Raw genomic sequence first — 18,151 nt, forward strand, 5'->3', positions numbered from 1 at the left:
TGATAATCAGTATTTGCCATAATTTAATGCTCACTTAAAGTTATTATTTAAATACACTAATAATTTATTAACATACAAACCCAGTGGTGCTCCTCATTTAGGGGTCACACTCACACTCTTCCCAGTCAAAAGTGGTCAGATACCTCAAAAGGATTTTTTTCCCCAGTATAATATATTTTTGTTCAATAATATTTTGTATTTTGAGGGAATTTTATGGTACTAAGTAATATTTATGCAATAATTATGATCCATTTGTTTCCACAATTTTTCCAATATAATTAATAACTAATAATAATTAATAAATTCATACTTTTTTTTAATTATTATTTATCAAATAACCCCTTTATATTTCGATCAAAAGTGACCGAATAGCACCAGATGGTTAAATGTAATCTTAAGAAGAAAAAAGAAAAAAAAAATCATACTGTACAAAGCAATGTTTTGATGAATAAGTTCACTTGTGGCTTTTAAAATGACTGATTTCAGTTTTATTTTTAATGTATTGAGACAAAATAGCATGAATTTTAAATTCAATTCAATTACATTTTAATTTAATTTAATTTAATGTAAAATTTAATATTCATTTTAATTTTCATAAAGTGTATCACACCATTAAAAAATAATTATTGGCTAGAAGTGAAGCGTCGTTGGTTGTGAAGCGTAGTTTGCGGACCAGACAGAAGTTGTCAGCGATTCTTTCTTTTGTAAAGTCATGCAGTAACGCTGTGGTGGATCAGGGTAAACACAAACTTTACTTGATGAGTTAAAGCAGGACAGACACAACCACAACAAACATTTACGAGAACCGACAAGGGATTGGGGAGTATAAATACACAAGGTGAATGAGGGAACTAAACAGGCACAGGTGGAGGAAGATTAAACTAATTAGGACTAACAAGAACAGGTGCAGACAGAAAGAACGTAATCGTTACACATGCAGTGTGAAACCCCCTGTCCATCATGCAGTGTGAACACACACACCAGCGAATGCTACCCAAGTTAGCCATGCAGTGTGAACTCGGCATTAGGATAAAGCGTGTGTGTTCCTCTGACCTGCCAGGCTTTGCTCTTCAGCACCGGGTAGATGTGCTTCTGCAGGACCTGCTGAGGCTCCAGCTCGTGAACGCCGAGTCTTCGGAGGAACTCCCGGACCTGCGAGTTCCCCAGTTCATCCAGACACGCCAGCAGCCGCGGCTCCACGATGTTCAGGTCCTGATACAGAGCCTTCAGATCTGCAGCGAGGAACAGGAACAGGGTGTGAGCAGTGTTGTGTGAAACTCAGTACAAGTAAACTTGAGTTACGTAATCAGATTACTTTTTCAAGTAACTAGTAAAGTAACGCATTACTTTTTCAATTTACAACAAAATATCTCAGTTCAAATAAGTAACGCTAGTTACTTTTTCAAATTTGTTGACTGACAGCTCTCCTGTCCTCATGTTGTGAGGAGGTGGTGTGTGTGTGTGTGTGTGTGTGTGTGTGTAAACATGATGGTTATTTTAGTTCTAGACTAATTGTGAACGTGTTTACTCGTCTCACTTGTACAAAAACATTCAGTATTCCTCAAAATGAATAAAAACAGTGAAATGCAAATTTTTTATAATTACCTATATTAAATTACACAAATATACTTTATGTATTTAATCTCACTTTATTAACCAATGTCTTTGCTGCTGACCTTCAATGATCTTATTCAACCATACTAATGAGCAAAAAAGTATAATTTTAGGGCTTCGGGTCATTTTGACCCGCGAGGGAAGGATGGAGGGATGAGGGTTAAAGGTGCAGATATGACAATATGCAGATTTAAATATATCAAAGCTGATTGAACACTGATGAGAATATTGCTTTAGAATAAATTATAATTACAACACAAATTTATTTTATTTTTTCCCAGACAAGCAACTTTTTTACTAGGACAATTTATTGTTTACAAGTGACAATATGCAGATTTTATGCAGAAAATTCAACCCGATCCAAATTTTTTTATGACGGACGAAAGTTTCGGAGGCAGTGTGTAAAGATTTACTTGTTCTAAGAACAAGCACATGAAAAGGCTTAATGTCAAGCCCTGATATATATATAACGTAGTTAATCTGGTTTATTTTGTTGAATATTAAATTAAAGTGCATTTAATGCTTTGTAAGTAATCAGCAATATTTAAAAATGTGTATGATGTTTAAATAATGTTGCAATATTTTCCTGTTATCTCTGTAAAGCTGCTTTGAAACAATCTGTATTGTAAAAAGCACTATATACATAAATGTGACTTGACTTGACTAATTCTTTTATTTCTTTGGCTAGTAGAAGTCCTGAATGGTCAGTAGTTAAGACTAAGACTAAAACTTTTTTTTACATTTTATAAATAAAAAATTACTGTTTAATTTATTTTTTTTATTATTATTTTTCTTTATTCATTTTCATAATAATTTAAATAATTTCACATACACACTATTGTTTTTATAATAAAGCTGGGAGAGCTATATTGTGCTTAGAGGTATGTGTGCAATATAACGTTCACTGAGCAGAGATGTTGCAATAATGATGATACATCAAATGTGTTCAGTTGGCATGTTCTTTACAAGAAAATGAATGTTTCAACTGATGCAATGTACCACAAATATACACTGAAGGGAAGTTGCTTAATATGAAAGTGGATTGTGCCATGTGTATGCATGAGTATACGTTCCATTTTTAAACATAAGCAACATGTTTTTCTACCTTACAAGAAAGTTGTAAATCCCTCAGTGGTGTATATAAGCTCAATCTTTACTGTACCACCCCAGAGAAACATAGAGGTATGATGGGGTGAGGTAATAGAGAAATGGGAACAGAGAAATCTGGAATGAAGACCTCCTCACCTATAGCCTTATTCTGCTGTGCCTGTTTCTCTCTGTCTGATACATGTATAAAATAATAAATAGAGATCTCTTGGCAAAGTAACTGGTGTAGCGTCCGTGATTCAACAATAATGGGGGAAAGCATGATTTTCAAATCTACAGCCGCTGAGTGAAAAAGTTAATTTCAAACCCTGTACAGCAGGGGTTTTCAAAGTCTAAGACAGTGGGCCTCCCTTTTGACACAATTTACCCAATGGCGCCCCCTCCCAAAAAAAACCCCAAAAAAAACCACATAGCAATGTCAAACTCCTCATTTACACTCTCAGTGAAATGTGACCCAATTCCGATTTTTTCATCAAGACCTGCAGTGTATTTTCAGAATAAGAACAATTTAACTTTTTAAATGTATTAATTTAAACGAATTATTAGGCTATAATTTGTACCACTCTCCGCGCCTCCCCTGGCATGCTCTGGCGCCCTCCACACTTTGAAGACCCCTACTGTACAGGAAGCATAAGAGCGGCTGATGACGCACTTCCTGTTCCTGTCCCGCTGAGCCTTTGGGCCCAAATACTGATGTTTAATTAATCTCTTCCCTGCTTTTAGCAGCTGCGCCCAACTCCACCTGACTCACAGCGTTAGCATGGCTCGTTTCCACTCAGCTGGAATTCATATTTCCACCCGCTCCGTGTGAGGACGTATCTGACTAATCTGACAAGAAAAATGGGTCATTTATCAAAGAGAAGCGTGTCAGGGAGTTATGAAGGAGTTATGAGATTAGAGGCAGAGAAACGCATCTGTAGTTTGGGTTTCATTCACAAAAATACAGTTTTTTTTGTTTTTTTTACTGCAATGACGCAAGTAGTGCGTCTTTCTCTCCGGTGACTCACTTTATTGATTCATGAAATAAGCAGGAGATGAGGAAGATCATTCATTTTGCAGACAGGTCTAGAGAGGCATGAAAACAACTCCTGATGGACTACAAGACTCTAGAAATAAAAGATGAATCAACGGAAGCTCAACAAACCTCACTGGTTCTCGCTCATTTGATCTTCGTGTCACCATATTTGATGAGCTCTATGTATGTGCATTAATCAGTGTGAATAAAAGGCTAAATTAAATATGTTCATCATATAGAGCAATCACATCTCTTGAGGTGACTTGGATTAAACTGCTTTTCTTTTCAGGTCTGATACGGATGACGATATCTGCTGATACTGATATCAGTGCCACTGTTTTATTGATCAGTTTAGAAAATATGTACCTCAGTAAATTGCGAAATACACACTTTAAAGAGAAAAACTGGAAAAAATGCATAAAATATTTTATCTAATAAATTTATAAATAAATGTAAATAAATACATTCAATTCTTTTTTATCATATATATATTAGTGTTGTCAAACGACTAGAAAAAAAAACCTAATCACACATTTTTCTGTAATTAATCATGATTAATTGCACCAACATAATTTTTTTTTATATTGAAATAATTTCACATTAAATCTCATGTAGAAACAACAAAGACAGTATATTTTAAATATTTGTTTAATGTCATCTATTTACTAAGTACAATGATTTTTTGCTGTTTTTTTCTCAATTTCTGGGGACTAAAATTAGTAATTATAGCCATTTAACATTATAGTATAACTGAAAGCGATCATTTTTGTTAACATTTAATGTCACATTTATCTCTGCCTTTAATACAGCGATTTAATACTTTAATACATTTTTTTCTACAGGCCCAGTCAGACCGGTTCAGATCTGGACCACAGTGGCCAAGATGTTTCAGGTATGTCTAACAGTAAAATAATCATGTTAATAATTCACTGTATAAAATTAAATCTAGATGAATCCTTGTTAAAGCTACTTCAAGGGCAGTGAGTGATTTTCTGTTTGTCTGTTGTTCTTTGATTAACATTAATGACAGACATCAGCAGGTTTATTAGGCTACTGTCACTTTAAGAGCTGACGGAGATCCGACACACATCCGAAGTTATCCCAACTTTTTACATTCATTTAAGACTCTTTAACGCATTAAAGACTGTGCTTTATGAGGATACTCGCCAATAACGGACATTTCGATATCATTTTGTGTGTTATTGTACGTTCAAATGTTCTCATTTGCATCTTATTGCATATGAATGGTTTAAAAGCATTTGAATGAACGACCGCTCGTTCATATAATTTAACACCAAAGATGCCAGAAAAAAAGATGCTGTGTTAATTGCATTACATTTTTTAATGCGTTTAACACATTAATGTTGACAGCCCTAATATATTATAAATGTATATAAAATAAAGTGTAATTCAAACACAAATATACTATATACATATTTTGTTCTATATTACAGTTCAAAAGTTTGTTTTTTAAAGTCTTTTATGCTCACCAAGACTGCATTTATGTAATCAAAAATACAGAATAAACATTAATATCGTGAAATATTATTATAATGTAAATCAGCAGTTTTCTATGTGAATATCTAGTAAAGTGTAATTTATTCCTGTGATCAAAGCATCATTACTCCAGTCTTCAGTGTCACATGATCCTCCAGAAATCACTCTAATATGAGGATTTGATGATCAAGAAACATTTATGATTATTATCAGTGTTGAATTTTGCAGGATTTTTTGATGAATAGAAAATTCAAAAGAACAGCATCTTTTGTAAAATTATAAATGTCTTTACGGTCACTTTAGATTCATTTAATGTGTCCTTGCTTTTCTTTTTTCTTCTTCTTTTTTTAAATCTAATCTTTTGAACGGTAATATGTTGTTGAAATTATGTATTTAAAAAACAGTACCTGTGCCAGCTTGCGCCACATCGCTGAGAGGGAAGAAAACTCCCTCTGAACTCAGGGAAACCACACTGCCGTTGGCCAGAGGGATCATGGGAACCTCTCTGAGCGTCTGAAGAAGCGCGTCCACTTCATACTCCGGCTCCAGCGCACGGAAGTTACACACCAGCAGCCGGGCCAACTTCTTCAGCTCGAGCTCTGAGCAGACGAGAGAAGAGAAGAGATCAAAACCTGCCAGAAATACTGCATTATGAATCCCTGACATCTGGGAACACAACTTATCAGGTGACACTTTACAACAAGCGTTCATTAGTTAACATGAACTAATAATGAACTGCACTTCTACAGCATTTTATAATCTTTGTTAATGTTAATTTCAACATTTACTAATACATTATTAAAATCAAAGGTTGTATTTGTTACTGCACTGTGAACTAACATGAACAGCTGGATTTATATTAACTAACGTTAATAAAATCCAGTAACAAATGTAGGGCTGGATTCGAATATTCGTTCGGTGGGTTGGTATTCGATTTGAAAATTTGACATTCGAATATTCGTTTTTTTGTTTTTTTGCACACCTGGGATCCCCCGCGAAACGGTTCTCATTCGCGCTTGAATAAGGTCGGCGACACACTGGCTGCATGGCGTGTCCGTTTTTATTTCGGCTCCCATGTTAACGGGTCTCAGACGCGGCTCGAGCCACGTGGAAAACGCCTGCATGCTAGAAATAGAACCGACGCGCAAGTGTTCCAGCAACAGGAGTGTTCTCTGGCTAGAGCGCAGAACAGCGGAGTGTGTGTGGACCGAAGTGCATGCCTGAGCTTGTGTTTTGGGTTAAGCTGCGTTGCTTTGACATTGTGGAAAATAGAATAATAGAAACAAAATGTATTAGCCTTTTTACCTGTTATTATCAATCTAAATTAATCTTAAATTAAGTTTTTAATTTAACTTAATTTCGTTTTTTCTTTATTTAAATTTCACTTTTCTTTATTTAAATTTCGTTTTTTCTTTATTTAAATTTCACTTTTCTTTATTTAAATTTCGTTTTTTCTTTATTTAAATTTAGTTTTTTCTTTATTTAAATTTCACTTTTCTTTATTTAAATTTCGTTTTTTCTTTATTTAAATTTTGTTTTTTCTTTATTTAAATTTCGTTTTTCTTTATTTAAATTTCGTTTTTTTCTTTATTTAAATTTGTGTGTGCGTTTTATATCACTAGTGCAGTGTCGGAGCATATAAGCCCTGCCCGCGTGAGGCGCGCCGCTTCCCGCTCGCGCTGTTCTGTAGTTTACTTAAAGTTTATTAATTCTGAACGTGTCCCGTCACGCGTGTCCATCTATATTGCACCAAATGCGACACTGCACTCCCTTGTGAAGTCGATTGGATGAACGGTTCTCGAAATAATCAAAATGTAAACGGACATACAGACACATAGCGAATACTGCCTTTATTAGAGAGAAGAATATGTTCAGCCCCCTCTCTCCGAAGCTTCGAATATTCGATGTTCATTACTACCGAAGCTTCGAAGCTCAAAAAATGGTATTCGGACCAGCCCTAAACAAATGTATTGCTCACGGTTAGTTCATGTTAGTTAATGTATAACTAATATTAGCAAATGAAACCTTCCTGTAAAGTGTTACCACTTATCATTTGGGACAAAATTCCACAATCATAGCAGATTAGCGGTGCAACGGTAACACTTTACAATGAGGTTCATTAGTTAAAGGTGCAGTGTGTAAGTTTTAGCGGCATCTAGTGGTGAGGTTGTGAATTGCACCCAACAGAAGTTACGGTGGCCGACAGGAAGTGATGTCGTCGTCTGAGACAGCAGAGAGTAGCCGGTTAAACAATGAGGTTTCTTTACAAAGATAAATTAAGAAATTAGGTTTAATTAATTATTCAGTAAAACGCTGTTATTGCGAACATTATTGTTACTTGCTCATCATTGTGTCAGTGTTTTATTCGCTGACTTTAGCTCGCTTCTTTGTACGAAGAACAACATAGTGATGAAACGCGTTTGTCCGTTCAGGGCCACCGTAGAAACATGTCGATGTAAGCGGACCCGCGGTGTGTGTAGAGAGAAATGCCTCATTCTAAGCTAATAAACACACAATGCTTCATTATGTACGGTCTTTAAACACCACTGAAAACATAGTTATGTATGTGATAATGCATTTCTGTCAACAGATCCTCCTAAATATTACACACTGCACCTTTAAGAGGGATGCAAAATACATGCAATCTCACACAATGGCCCCTTATTGCACCAAATCAAAAGAAACAAGATCATTCATGGCTTTAAAATATCGAAAATCAATTAAAATTCTAGATTTCTCTGAATTGAAAAACACTGCCTCTACATTATAACTTGTTTCTCGTTCAGTTTTGCAGCACTCGTCACACCTGAGCTAAGATGGCCGTGCTGCAGGAGTTCTCTGGCCATGGAGCAGGTGACGGTGATGATCTCGGCGGGCCGGAGCCGGTGCACGCCCAGCGCCGTGAGCAGGGAGCTCGAGAGGCGAGCCTGCAGCGCCGGGTGGAGGTACGACAGACTCAGGCTTCGGCACAGATCCTCTCCTCCAATCACCTCCTGGATCAGCCGGTCCGAGCACACGGCCAGCTGGGACGGCTGCTTGAACTCCACTCCGCCTTCTGAACAAAGACACATCTTTACTCTTCAATGGACGTCAACATCAGCATCAGTACTTAGCATAGTCATGTAATGCCCTCTTCACAAGATGTAAAATAAGTGATGTCTCAGAGTGTGTGTGTGAAGTTTTAGCTCAAAATACTAAAATACAAAATATATTTTATTGTAATTAAGGTCATTTTTTAAATATGCCTCAGGAAACCAATTCCAGGGGGCAAATAGTGGCTCTAAATGGAAAAATTACTTTTCTTGATCCGTTTAGAATATGTATACCTCATTAATTTGCCTCATATATATATATATATACACACACTGCCGTTCAAAAGTTTGGGATCGGTAAGATTTAAATGATAAAGAATCATTTTACCAAATATTAATTATTATTTTAATACATTTAATTAAGAAAGATAAATAGATAAATGCTGTTGTTTTGAACTTTTTATTCATCAAAGAATAAATCCTGAAAAAAAAATTACACAGCTGTTTTCAACACTGATAATAATCATAAATGTTTCTTGAGCAGCAAATCATCATATTAGAATGATTTCTGAAGGATCATGTGACACTGAAGACATCAGTTATATTAAATTGTAATAATATTTCACAATATTACTGTTTTTTGTTGTATTTTTAATCAAATAAATGCAGCCCTGGTGAGCAGAGACTTCTTTTAAAAACATAAAAAATCTCACAATCCAAAACTTTTGAACGGCAGTGTGTGTGTATATATATATGTCCATCTGAGGAAAATCTAGATTATGGCCCTTCATGGAAGAGTAAACTCTGACCCTGGTCCTCACCGCTGTCCTCTTTCGCAGGGAGGCACGGTTTGCCCTTCAGCAACTGGATGATCTGATTGGCCACGGGGTTGAAGAAGTCCAGGATCTCACTTGGTTGAGGGATAAACTGCAGAAAGTAACAGAGTCCTCCGAGCCCACTGAACTCTGGGTGTTGCTGTGGGATTCACATCGCATGCACTCGTTAGCACTACAGATGTTCCTTCAGATGACCAAAGAAACATAAAGAAAGCAAGTTTTTCTTTCCTAGCAACATGCTAAAAGCAGATTTATGAGCTTTAAAGGGATAGTTCACCCAAAAATGAAAATTAGCCCTTGATTTACTCACCCTGAAGTCATCCTAGGTGTATATGACATTCTTCTTTCAGCTTTCAGACGAATACAATCTGAGATATATAAAAAAATGTCCTGGCTCTTCCAAGCTTTATAATGGCAGTGAATGGCCGTTTCTTTTTTGAAGTCCATAAAAGTGCATCTGTCCATCATAAAAGTGCTCAACCTCCTCCTTTAAAGGGGTGGTAAAATGCCCTTTTCACAAGATGTAAAATAAGTCTCTGATGTCCCCAGAGAGTGTGTGTGAAGTTTTAGCTCAAAATACCCCACAGATATTTTTATATAGCATGTTAAAAGTGTCACTTTTTGAGGGTGAGCAAAAATGCACCGTTTTGTGTCTGTCCCTTTAAATGCAAATGAGCTGCTGCTCCCGGCACAGGGGGCGGAGCTTCAACAGCTCATGTGCTTTTACCTCAAACACACATGCACTGAAAATATCAAAAACTTTTAGCCTTTTATGTTCAAACCGGAGTCAGACAATGATGGAGAGACTCAAGAAGAAGTGACAACATGTAGAAGCAACAGGACATTTCTGAACGGTTAGTTGATGAATTTATGAAGCTGATGTGTAGTTATCTTCTAGTCAATGATTAGCATATTCTGTCTTGATAATCTATAAATCGTGTTCAGGGGGCGGGGTTTATGTAGATTCTAGGGTTGGTGATGTCACTAACCCGGGAGGAATGTGGTGTAGTCTCTACCAGCCGTTTGTTGTAGTCCTTAAAAAGTGATTTCTGTAAAAGCAAATATCTCCCTTTGCTCTGAACTTTGAGCGTTGTAACTTTGCAGATGTTGTTTATGCTCAAACAGCAACATTACACACTAACTAAAGCTAGAAAAGTCAAATCATATTCAACCACCCCTTTAATATAACTCTGATTGTACTCGTCTGACAGAAGAATGTCATATACACCTATCATGGGCTAATTTTCTATCCCTGTAAGCTCCATCTGAAGCTGGCGTTAAAAGGCAAATATATAGGAATAAATGTATCCTATCCCACTCCTCTCTTACACTGAAGACATCCATGGCGTGAACAAACAGTTGTGGGATCTCGGAGCGAAGCCACTGGTTCCAGGAACTGTCCCGGTCCACGTCTTCTCTGGAGGAAGGGATGTCGAAATCACCTGCAATACAGCACACAACGAGACAGTGTTTTATTAGCATCAACGAGACAGTGTTTTTAAAGAGCACCTATTCTGCTTTTCCATGTCCATCTGTCTTTAGTGTGTAATGTTGCATGCAAATAATTAAAGCGCATAGAAGGGCTGGGTATTGACATAAAATTCACAATTCGATTCGATTTCAATTCACAAGCTTGCAATTCGATTCAATTTCGATTCAATATTGATTATTTTGGATATCAGGTTCAATACATGCCACATTTTCTCAAGGAAAGCAAATCTTTTCACTAATGCTGTAAACTATGGGAGTCAGTGTTAGCCTATAGGCTTCATTAGCATACTGTAATACTGAAGGTAAAAATTTACTGATTTGTATACAAACACTTAAATTACACTTTTATTTAAAGTTATATGAAATTATATAAAAATTTAAATGGTGGCTGTCATAAAAAACTTTGCAGATTTATTCAAACATGCATTAAATATTGAAGAACATTAAAAATTATAATGAATATGTAATATGGTGCATATATTTAACAAAATTCTCCTCTCTAGAGTTAATATTTCTAGTTGAGTTTATGGTCACTGGATATGTTTTTTCTGAGGTAAATGTGACGTTACATGACATTGTTTACTGACGTCTTTCCACGGTTGAAACACTGATTGAGCGACTCCATGTCACATGATACGGACTTCGATAAGTTGTTCTCTATCTTTTAACACACTTTCAGAAGCTCATTCATGTTTATCTCGCGCTGTAACTGGTGTTATTAAGGCGGAGGAGAAGATCATGTGCTTCTCTAGAGCTGAGCCAGAGCGATCTCACGCCACAGCGACAAAACGCTATTTATGTTTTTGAATTTCGTAAGAAAATGGACGTAATTTGAAATCTGAGACTTTGTTTCATATCAATAATAACAAAGCACAAAGATTATAGTGATTTATTGGATGGGATGTGCTACAATGTTCCATTCATTCATCAACTGAAAACAGGATGACTAATCGATTCTTGGGATTTAAGAATCGATATCGGTTCGTAAAAATGAGAATCGATTAAAGTCGAGAAATCAATATTTTTTACCCAGCCCTAATGCATATATATATATATATATACATGCACACACTGCTGTTCAAAAGTTTGGGATCTGTAACATTTTTAATGTTTTTAAAAGAAGTCTCTGCTCACCAAGACTGCATTTATTTAATTAAAAATACAACAAAAAAACAGTAATATTGTGAAATATTATTAGAATGTAAAACGGCTGTTTTCTATGTGAATATATAGTAAAGTATAATTTATTCCTGTGATCCATGCATTATATTGCATTGCATATAATGTGTGCTGGTCAACTAGTCTAAAATTAAGAAACCCCTAGAAAACAGTAAAATGGCATGTAAGACAACAATAAAGTCACATGACGTGTGTTAACCTTGAATGATGAAACGGAAACCAAAGCTGCGCAGTGGAAGAAAGGCAAAGACGGGCTGTTTCTGAGGCTTGGCTTCGCAGGAAGACGATTCGCTGAGTTGAAACGCAAGGGCCAATTCTGTCGACTCCACGTCCTCTTTAATCTGCGGAGGGAAACAGAGACACACGACGGAGACATTCAGTGACCTGTGAACGTCAGACGTGCAGCAATACTGAGGAAAAGCTGCGGTTATTGAATTATATATAATATATACGGATGCACAGGATTTTTACATTAAACAAACAGTAAAAATGTAAAAACAAATATTTAAAATAATTCTTACAAGAGCATCTTTACATTTAAGCATCAAAGCATTAAAATGTTCATTGAAAAAAGTATTGATTGAAAAATGTATCAAAAAATTACCTGAAAAATTGATTCATTTAGAGATTTGCTAGATTACGTTTAACAGAGTTTTGATTATTATTATTATTATTATTATATTAAAAATATTGAGCATTATCTACATATATAAATCAGGGAGATTTTTTATTTATAAATGCAAAAAGAAATAATAAAAAAAAAAAAAAAAAAAAAAGATTTTTTAATGTTTTTTTTAAAGATATATATCTGTATATAATATATAATGTTTTTGAAAGAAGTCTCTTTTTCTCACCAAGCAAAATTTTGATTTGATCAAAAATATAGTAGAAAGTGTGAAATATTATTATAATGTAAATCATCTGTTTTCTATGTGAATATATAGTAAAGTGTAATTTATTCCTGTGATCAAAGCTGAATTTTCAGCATCATTACTCCAGTCTTCAGTGTCACATGATCCTTCAGAAATCACTCTAATATGGTGATGTTTTTTTAAATAGAAATCTTTTGCAACATTATAAATATCTTGAACTAAAGAATCATTTCTTTAAAACAAACACCAGCCAACTTGAGCGTATAATGTTGCAGTTTGTTGTGTACTAGCCTCTAAAATACATTTCTGCGTCTCCAGTATTAAAACTACAAGTAAGAGAAAGTCCACACAGGAGACGGACAGAAAGTGCCGTGAATTCTCTCTGAGAACAAAGGGTACAAACGGATGTGAAGGGAAAACATTCACTAATAAGATTCCTTGCATTAAGTTTGAATGAGACGGGAGTGTAAAACGTTTCCCAGAGGAATAAAGCAGAGGAACGCTTGCGTAACGTCCCGATCCCCGGAACACTGCGAGAACTGAGGCCAATTAGAAGAAGGTAAAACTGGGACAAGGACGCGGGAAAACAATTCAGAAGCAAGTCTCAATCTTCCCTTACTTTCTGAGCACATCTTAGACACATTCAGACTCCTTCAACATTTCTCACATTATCAGTTTATTCGCTATAGTTTATAAAATGGTGATAAAATATGAGCAGAACTCAGTTGATATTTGACTGGTTTTGTCCGTCCTTCTGTTAGACTGTCTCACACATGAATTATGTTGAATATCTGTCAGCTGTTAAATTTAACTACACAATTAGATAATACCAGTTTAGCTCAACCAATCACCAAGCAATGCTTCATTGTGTTCAGTCTGTGTGTGAAAAGAGCATTAGCTAGGGGTGTGCCGGTTTCCGAATTGGTGATGACGGTTATGACGTGAGTCAAATGTGACGGTTCGTAACATAACCGTTGTCGGGGGGGGGGGGGGGGGGGGGTGCAACGTTCGGACAACTTAGTTTGAATAAAATTAATATTTGTGTAGTGTTCAATGTTGTTATCGATAGAGATACGCGGATGGGGTATAATTTCATCCGCAAACGCATCACAAAACTCATCATCCGCACCAGCGTTTTTTTGACCAGATTTCAAAGCCGCACCCGCCCGCCATCCGCTGATTGTTTTGCGGTCTATGGACGATGCAATGCTCTGCTGATGCGAGCCGCAAGAAAGCCCTTGTCTGTCCTAGAAAGGATGCAGCAAAGATATTTAATGCTAATGTATGAGGCATAGGCCTACGCTGAGTTTCATTCATTTACGACGAGATGCGCTCTAGTTCAACTTCACAATGCAATGCAAGTGAACGCGGCGCATCGGAGCCTCAATGTCACGGTTATTATATTATCTCCTATATTTGCTTTTTATTTATTAAATACATGCAATTGGTTGATGAAACTTTTATTAAAATTAAGATACAATTTGTACAAAACGAAATTCGCTTTAAAGAAAGGCTTTCTATTCAGCAAAACTTAATGAAGTGGTAAAAATCGTGTCTGACGATTTACAAAACAAAACTTCATTAAGTGGTAAAAACCATGTCTCCCGATTGCAAATATTAATTTTTAATGTTTATTATTGCAAATGTTTTTCATTTGTTTAATAAATCTCATAATGACGGCACATCACTATATCATAGCTTTTATTTCTATCTCAAATGATTGGCGGTCGGTCAGGGGGTACTTGGCAAAGAATCAAATACAGTTGGAAACGACGTAAACCATTAATGACACAGACTGTTAACAATTGTTTTTAATTAGTATTTAAACATTCTCTATAATAAAAAATGTTTGTAAAAAATATTTTAATAACACGGTTTTGGCGGTTATAGAGTTCTAATGACGGTGTTCAACTATAACCGTCGGTCTCACGGTTATATACTAACCGTCACACCCCTAGCATTAGCAATTAAAGAAAACACACTTCAGCAGAACATGATCAGCTCAAAGTGTCCCAATCATTTTTGGTCCCAAATTTGAATAAATTTTACACTGTATGAAGAGTTATTGGGTATAATGCGTCACTTTATTCTGCTCTCCTCACTTACGTTAATGAACTATAGTGTCCTGCACACACTAGTGAAACAATATCAAAAATTATATCCGGTGTCTGAATAATTTCTGGTCTGACTGTGTTTGTTTTATGTGAATAAAAGCCTGAATTAAATCTGTTCATCCATATAAAGATTAAACGGCTCGATTCGCATGGATTTATTTCACAATCTCTTCATGAACTTTGAAGCTCTGATTGAGTGGACTAAAGTTTGCATGCTTTTGGGTGAAAATCCATTTATATATAAAGATAATGGAGAATGTACTTGGTCTAACTCACGGTCAGTGTCTAATCTGATAATACGGTGTCAAAACAAAAATAAAGAAATCATAAACTGACACGTTACACAATATCAGAGCTATAAAGCGTTTAAGGTTGTAAGGTCATCTTAGCGAGATTAGTGAGCTCTCCTCACTTACAGAAATGAACTATAGTGTCCTGCACACACTAGTGAAACTATCAAAAATTACATCTGGTGTCTGAATAAGGTTTGGTTTGACTGTCCGTGAACATGTAAATGTGTGTGAGACTTGCCTTTTTCGGGTAAAGCATCCTCTTGACCACCAGCCAGCGCTCTTCTCCGCCGGTGTGAGCCACTTCCAGGATGTTATGGCTCAGATCTCGGCGTGTCATCGACACCAAACGCTTCTCGGCCTGAAGAAGAAACAAAAGTAAATGCACTTAAACCTGTAAAGCCTGACGTATGAAATAACAGTCAATATATAAACAAAAAAAGTATTTTTGTTGAGCATCGTAATAGATGCATCAGGCTTTTACGGCTCATATAGTCTGAGACTCAGTGAGAATATGGAGGAAAACAAACAGCTCAGTTTTAATCCAAGACTCAAACTGAGCAAAAATACGCATTCGGTGCAGATATGGATTTATATGGACGTTTGTAATGTAAACCGGTATAGCAGATACTTACATCAAATGCATATAAATATCACTATCTGCCAATAATATGTCTTAGTAAGATGATATTTAAATGCTTAGTTTTATAATCAAAGCTTATAGTTTTAAAATATATAATGCAATGCAACACAATGATGATTGAGAGATGAACTAATAAACCTTCCTCAAAAGCCTGATCATATTTGATACTCGATAAAACATTATGTGTGATAATCAAGTAAGCCTGCCTCAGTCCAGCTGAAATATCACTAACAATATGAAAGTTACTCTTGCGTTTACTTGATAAAGATCAGACGCGTGAATCACAAGCTGAAGTTTGTTCAATTAAACTAAAAAACGTTTACATGATGAAAGAGTCTAAACTATCAATCAGACACAGACGCACTGGAGGAGATTTGATCATGTTGATCATTTAGAGACTGTATAAATCATGATCCAGTAGGTTTTAAAGGGTCACCAGGTCTTCACCTCATTGAAGATAGTGATGGACCGAAGGCGATGGAGGAAGAGAAGGAGAGAGGGATGAACATCATGGAAGAGGTTTTTAGTCTGGTAGTTTTCTGACCGCAGGGGAAGGTGGATCTTTGTCGTCCATCTATAGTAAAAAGACACCAAAGAGCGGTTTCATAACAACAGGGTTCGGGCAGATACGGCACACTGCAAAAAGTGCTTTTCTTACTTAGTATTTTTGTCTTGTTTCCAGTCCAAATATCAAACATTTCTTAAATCTTGAGAAAAATGATCTTGTTTCTGTCTGAATTAAGATAAACATTTTTACCCCATTGGCAGATAATTTTACTTTTTTAAGCATCAACTCACTTAATTTTGATTAATTACCCCAGAAAACAAGATTCAGGGCCCTATTTTAACGATCTGAAACGCAAGTATCAAGCGCGAAACACAAGTAGCTTTGTGGGCGGGTCTCGGGCGCTGTTGCTGTTACACCGGCGGGATAAATGACTCTTGCGCCCGAAGCAAATCTAAAATGTGTTGGTGTGAAGTCGCTTCATTACTCATAGGTGTGGTTTGGGCGTAACGTGAAATAAACCAATCAGAGCGTCTTCTCACATTCCCTTTAAGAGCAGGCGCGCTTGTTCCATGGCGGATTGCTATTATAACGGCGGATTTGCCAGGAGCGGTTCACAGCCGAGGAGACCGGCGTTCTCGTCAGGGACGTAAAACACAGAGAAGTGACATTGGGGATGGAGAAACACCCCCAGATTAGCTTTGCTTAAACAGGCGTATGATAATTTGGGTAAATGTGTAAGCTAGATTTATGCCTATTTTTTCACATCTTCATGGACACAACAATGATTTCCCTCGTGTGGTAATATTTTTCCTTGTAATTATGTATGGTTTTCTAAAAATGAAAACTGCTGCGTCTGTGTAGATGAGAGAAGCAAAGTGTGTGTGTGTTGTGCACACGCTACATTGATTATGGCCAAGCATGTGCCCTTAAAATAGCATTGGAATAACATGAGCAACGCGCCACTGACTTTAGACGAGGTTTCTCCTGGTCAGTGGCGGAATTGTTTTCTGAAACTGCAAAATAGCACCAGGGAACGTTTGCGCCGGAACACGCCTCCTCTTTTCCCTGAAAAGCCCCCGGGAGCGCAAGTTCATTCCCTAATTTACCAACGTGCGTCTGTGGAGGGAAAAGTCTGCTGTGCGCGGGTGCAAAATAGGAATGAAACATGCGTCGCTGTCTATTGTACACAGTCCACAGGTACAAGTACACAGTCTATTGCGCTGGGTGTGAGATAGAGCCCATAATATCTTATGTCATTTTACTCATCTAGTAAAGGCATCTTGATTTAAGAATTTTTAGATATTTGGACTGGAAACGCATAAGGAAAAGCATTTTTTGCAGTGTAAAACCAAACTCCAGAACTTTTAAGGACTTTTCAAGCACTACTTTTTTTTTTTTTTTTTCAAAGGACTACAATCAGAGATCTCATTTATCAAATAATATCTGTCTTTATTATCTTTTAAATTCTATAAAAGGTAAATAGATAAATAAAAATAAACTAATTAAACAAAATGGTACAAATAAAGTGCAGCACATGCAATGAATGCGGTAACTTTAACTATACTATGACAAAGACATCACTTTCCTCTTTCAAACTGATTTTTTCTCTCATGAATATATGATTGACTTGAAGAATAAAAGCTGTATTGTATACTTGGATATTTATATGAGCAATATCACACTCATAGCCATGCGAAATGCCTCTATATCTATATGAGACGGACTGCAGCTTCAATTTTGTGTGAAAAGATTGTTTTATCAATACAATTAAAAATACATTTCCCATATATTGTATTTCAATAATTCAAGCACTTCATAAAAATGACTGTTTTCAAAGATTTTCCAGGACTTAAATTTCATAAAGTCAAATTCAAGCACTTTAAGCACCTGTACCTGAACCCTGAAACAACACTACAACTCTACCTTTATAGCTCTGCATTATGAAATTATTTT

The 18,151-nt window shown here is 36.2% G+C and overlaps 1 protein-coding gene across 10 annotated transcripts in view; it reads right to left on the minus strand.

The window, feature by feature from the left end:
* LOC307147298 (uncharacterized protein) overlaps window positions 1–18,151 on the minus strand; it is a 117,693-nt gene that overhangs the window by 38,853 nt on the left and 60,689 nt on the right. For all 10 annotated transcript variants that reach the window (XM_079851941.1, XM_079851942.1, XM_079851938.1 and 7 more), the window contains 8 exons: window positions 16,138–16,264; window positions 15,289–15,408; window positions 11,971–12,112; window positions 10,431–10,543; window positions 9,087–9,240; window positions 8,040–8,288; window positions 5,641–5,832; window positions 1,054–1,232 (listed from right to left, as the gene is read on the minus strand). In XM_079851941.1, coding sequence (XP_079708067.1) covers window positions 1,054–1,232; window positions 5,641–5,832; window positions 8,040–8,288; window positions 9,087–9,240; window positions 10,431–10,543; window positions 11,971–12,112; window positions 15,289–15,408; window positions 16,138–16,264 — 1,276 coding nt within the window. The remainder of the gene's footprint in view (window positions 1–1,053; window positions 1,233–5,640; window positions 5,833–8,039; window positions 8,289–9,086; window positions 9,241–10,430; window positions 10,544–11,970; window positions 12,113–15,288; window positions 15,409–16,137; window positions 16,265–18,151) is intronic.

This window comes from Squalius cephalus (genome assembly GCF_949319135.1).
Source record: "Squalius cephalus genome assembly, chromosome: 19".
NCBI classification, from domain to species: Eukaryota; Metazoa; Chordata; class Actinopteri; order Cypriniformes; family Leuciscidae; genus Squalius; species Squalius cephalus.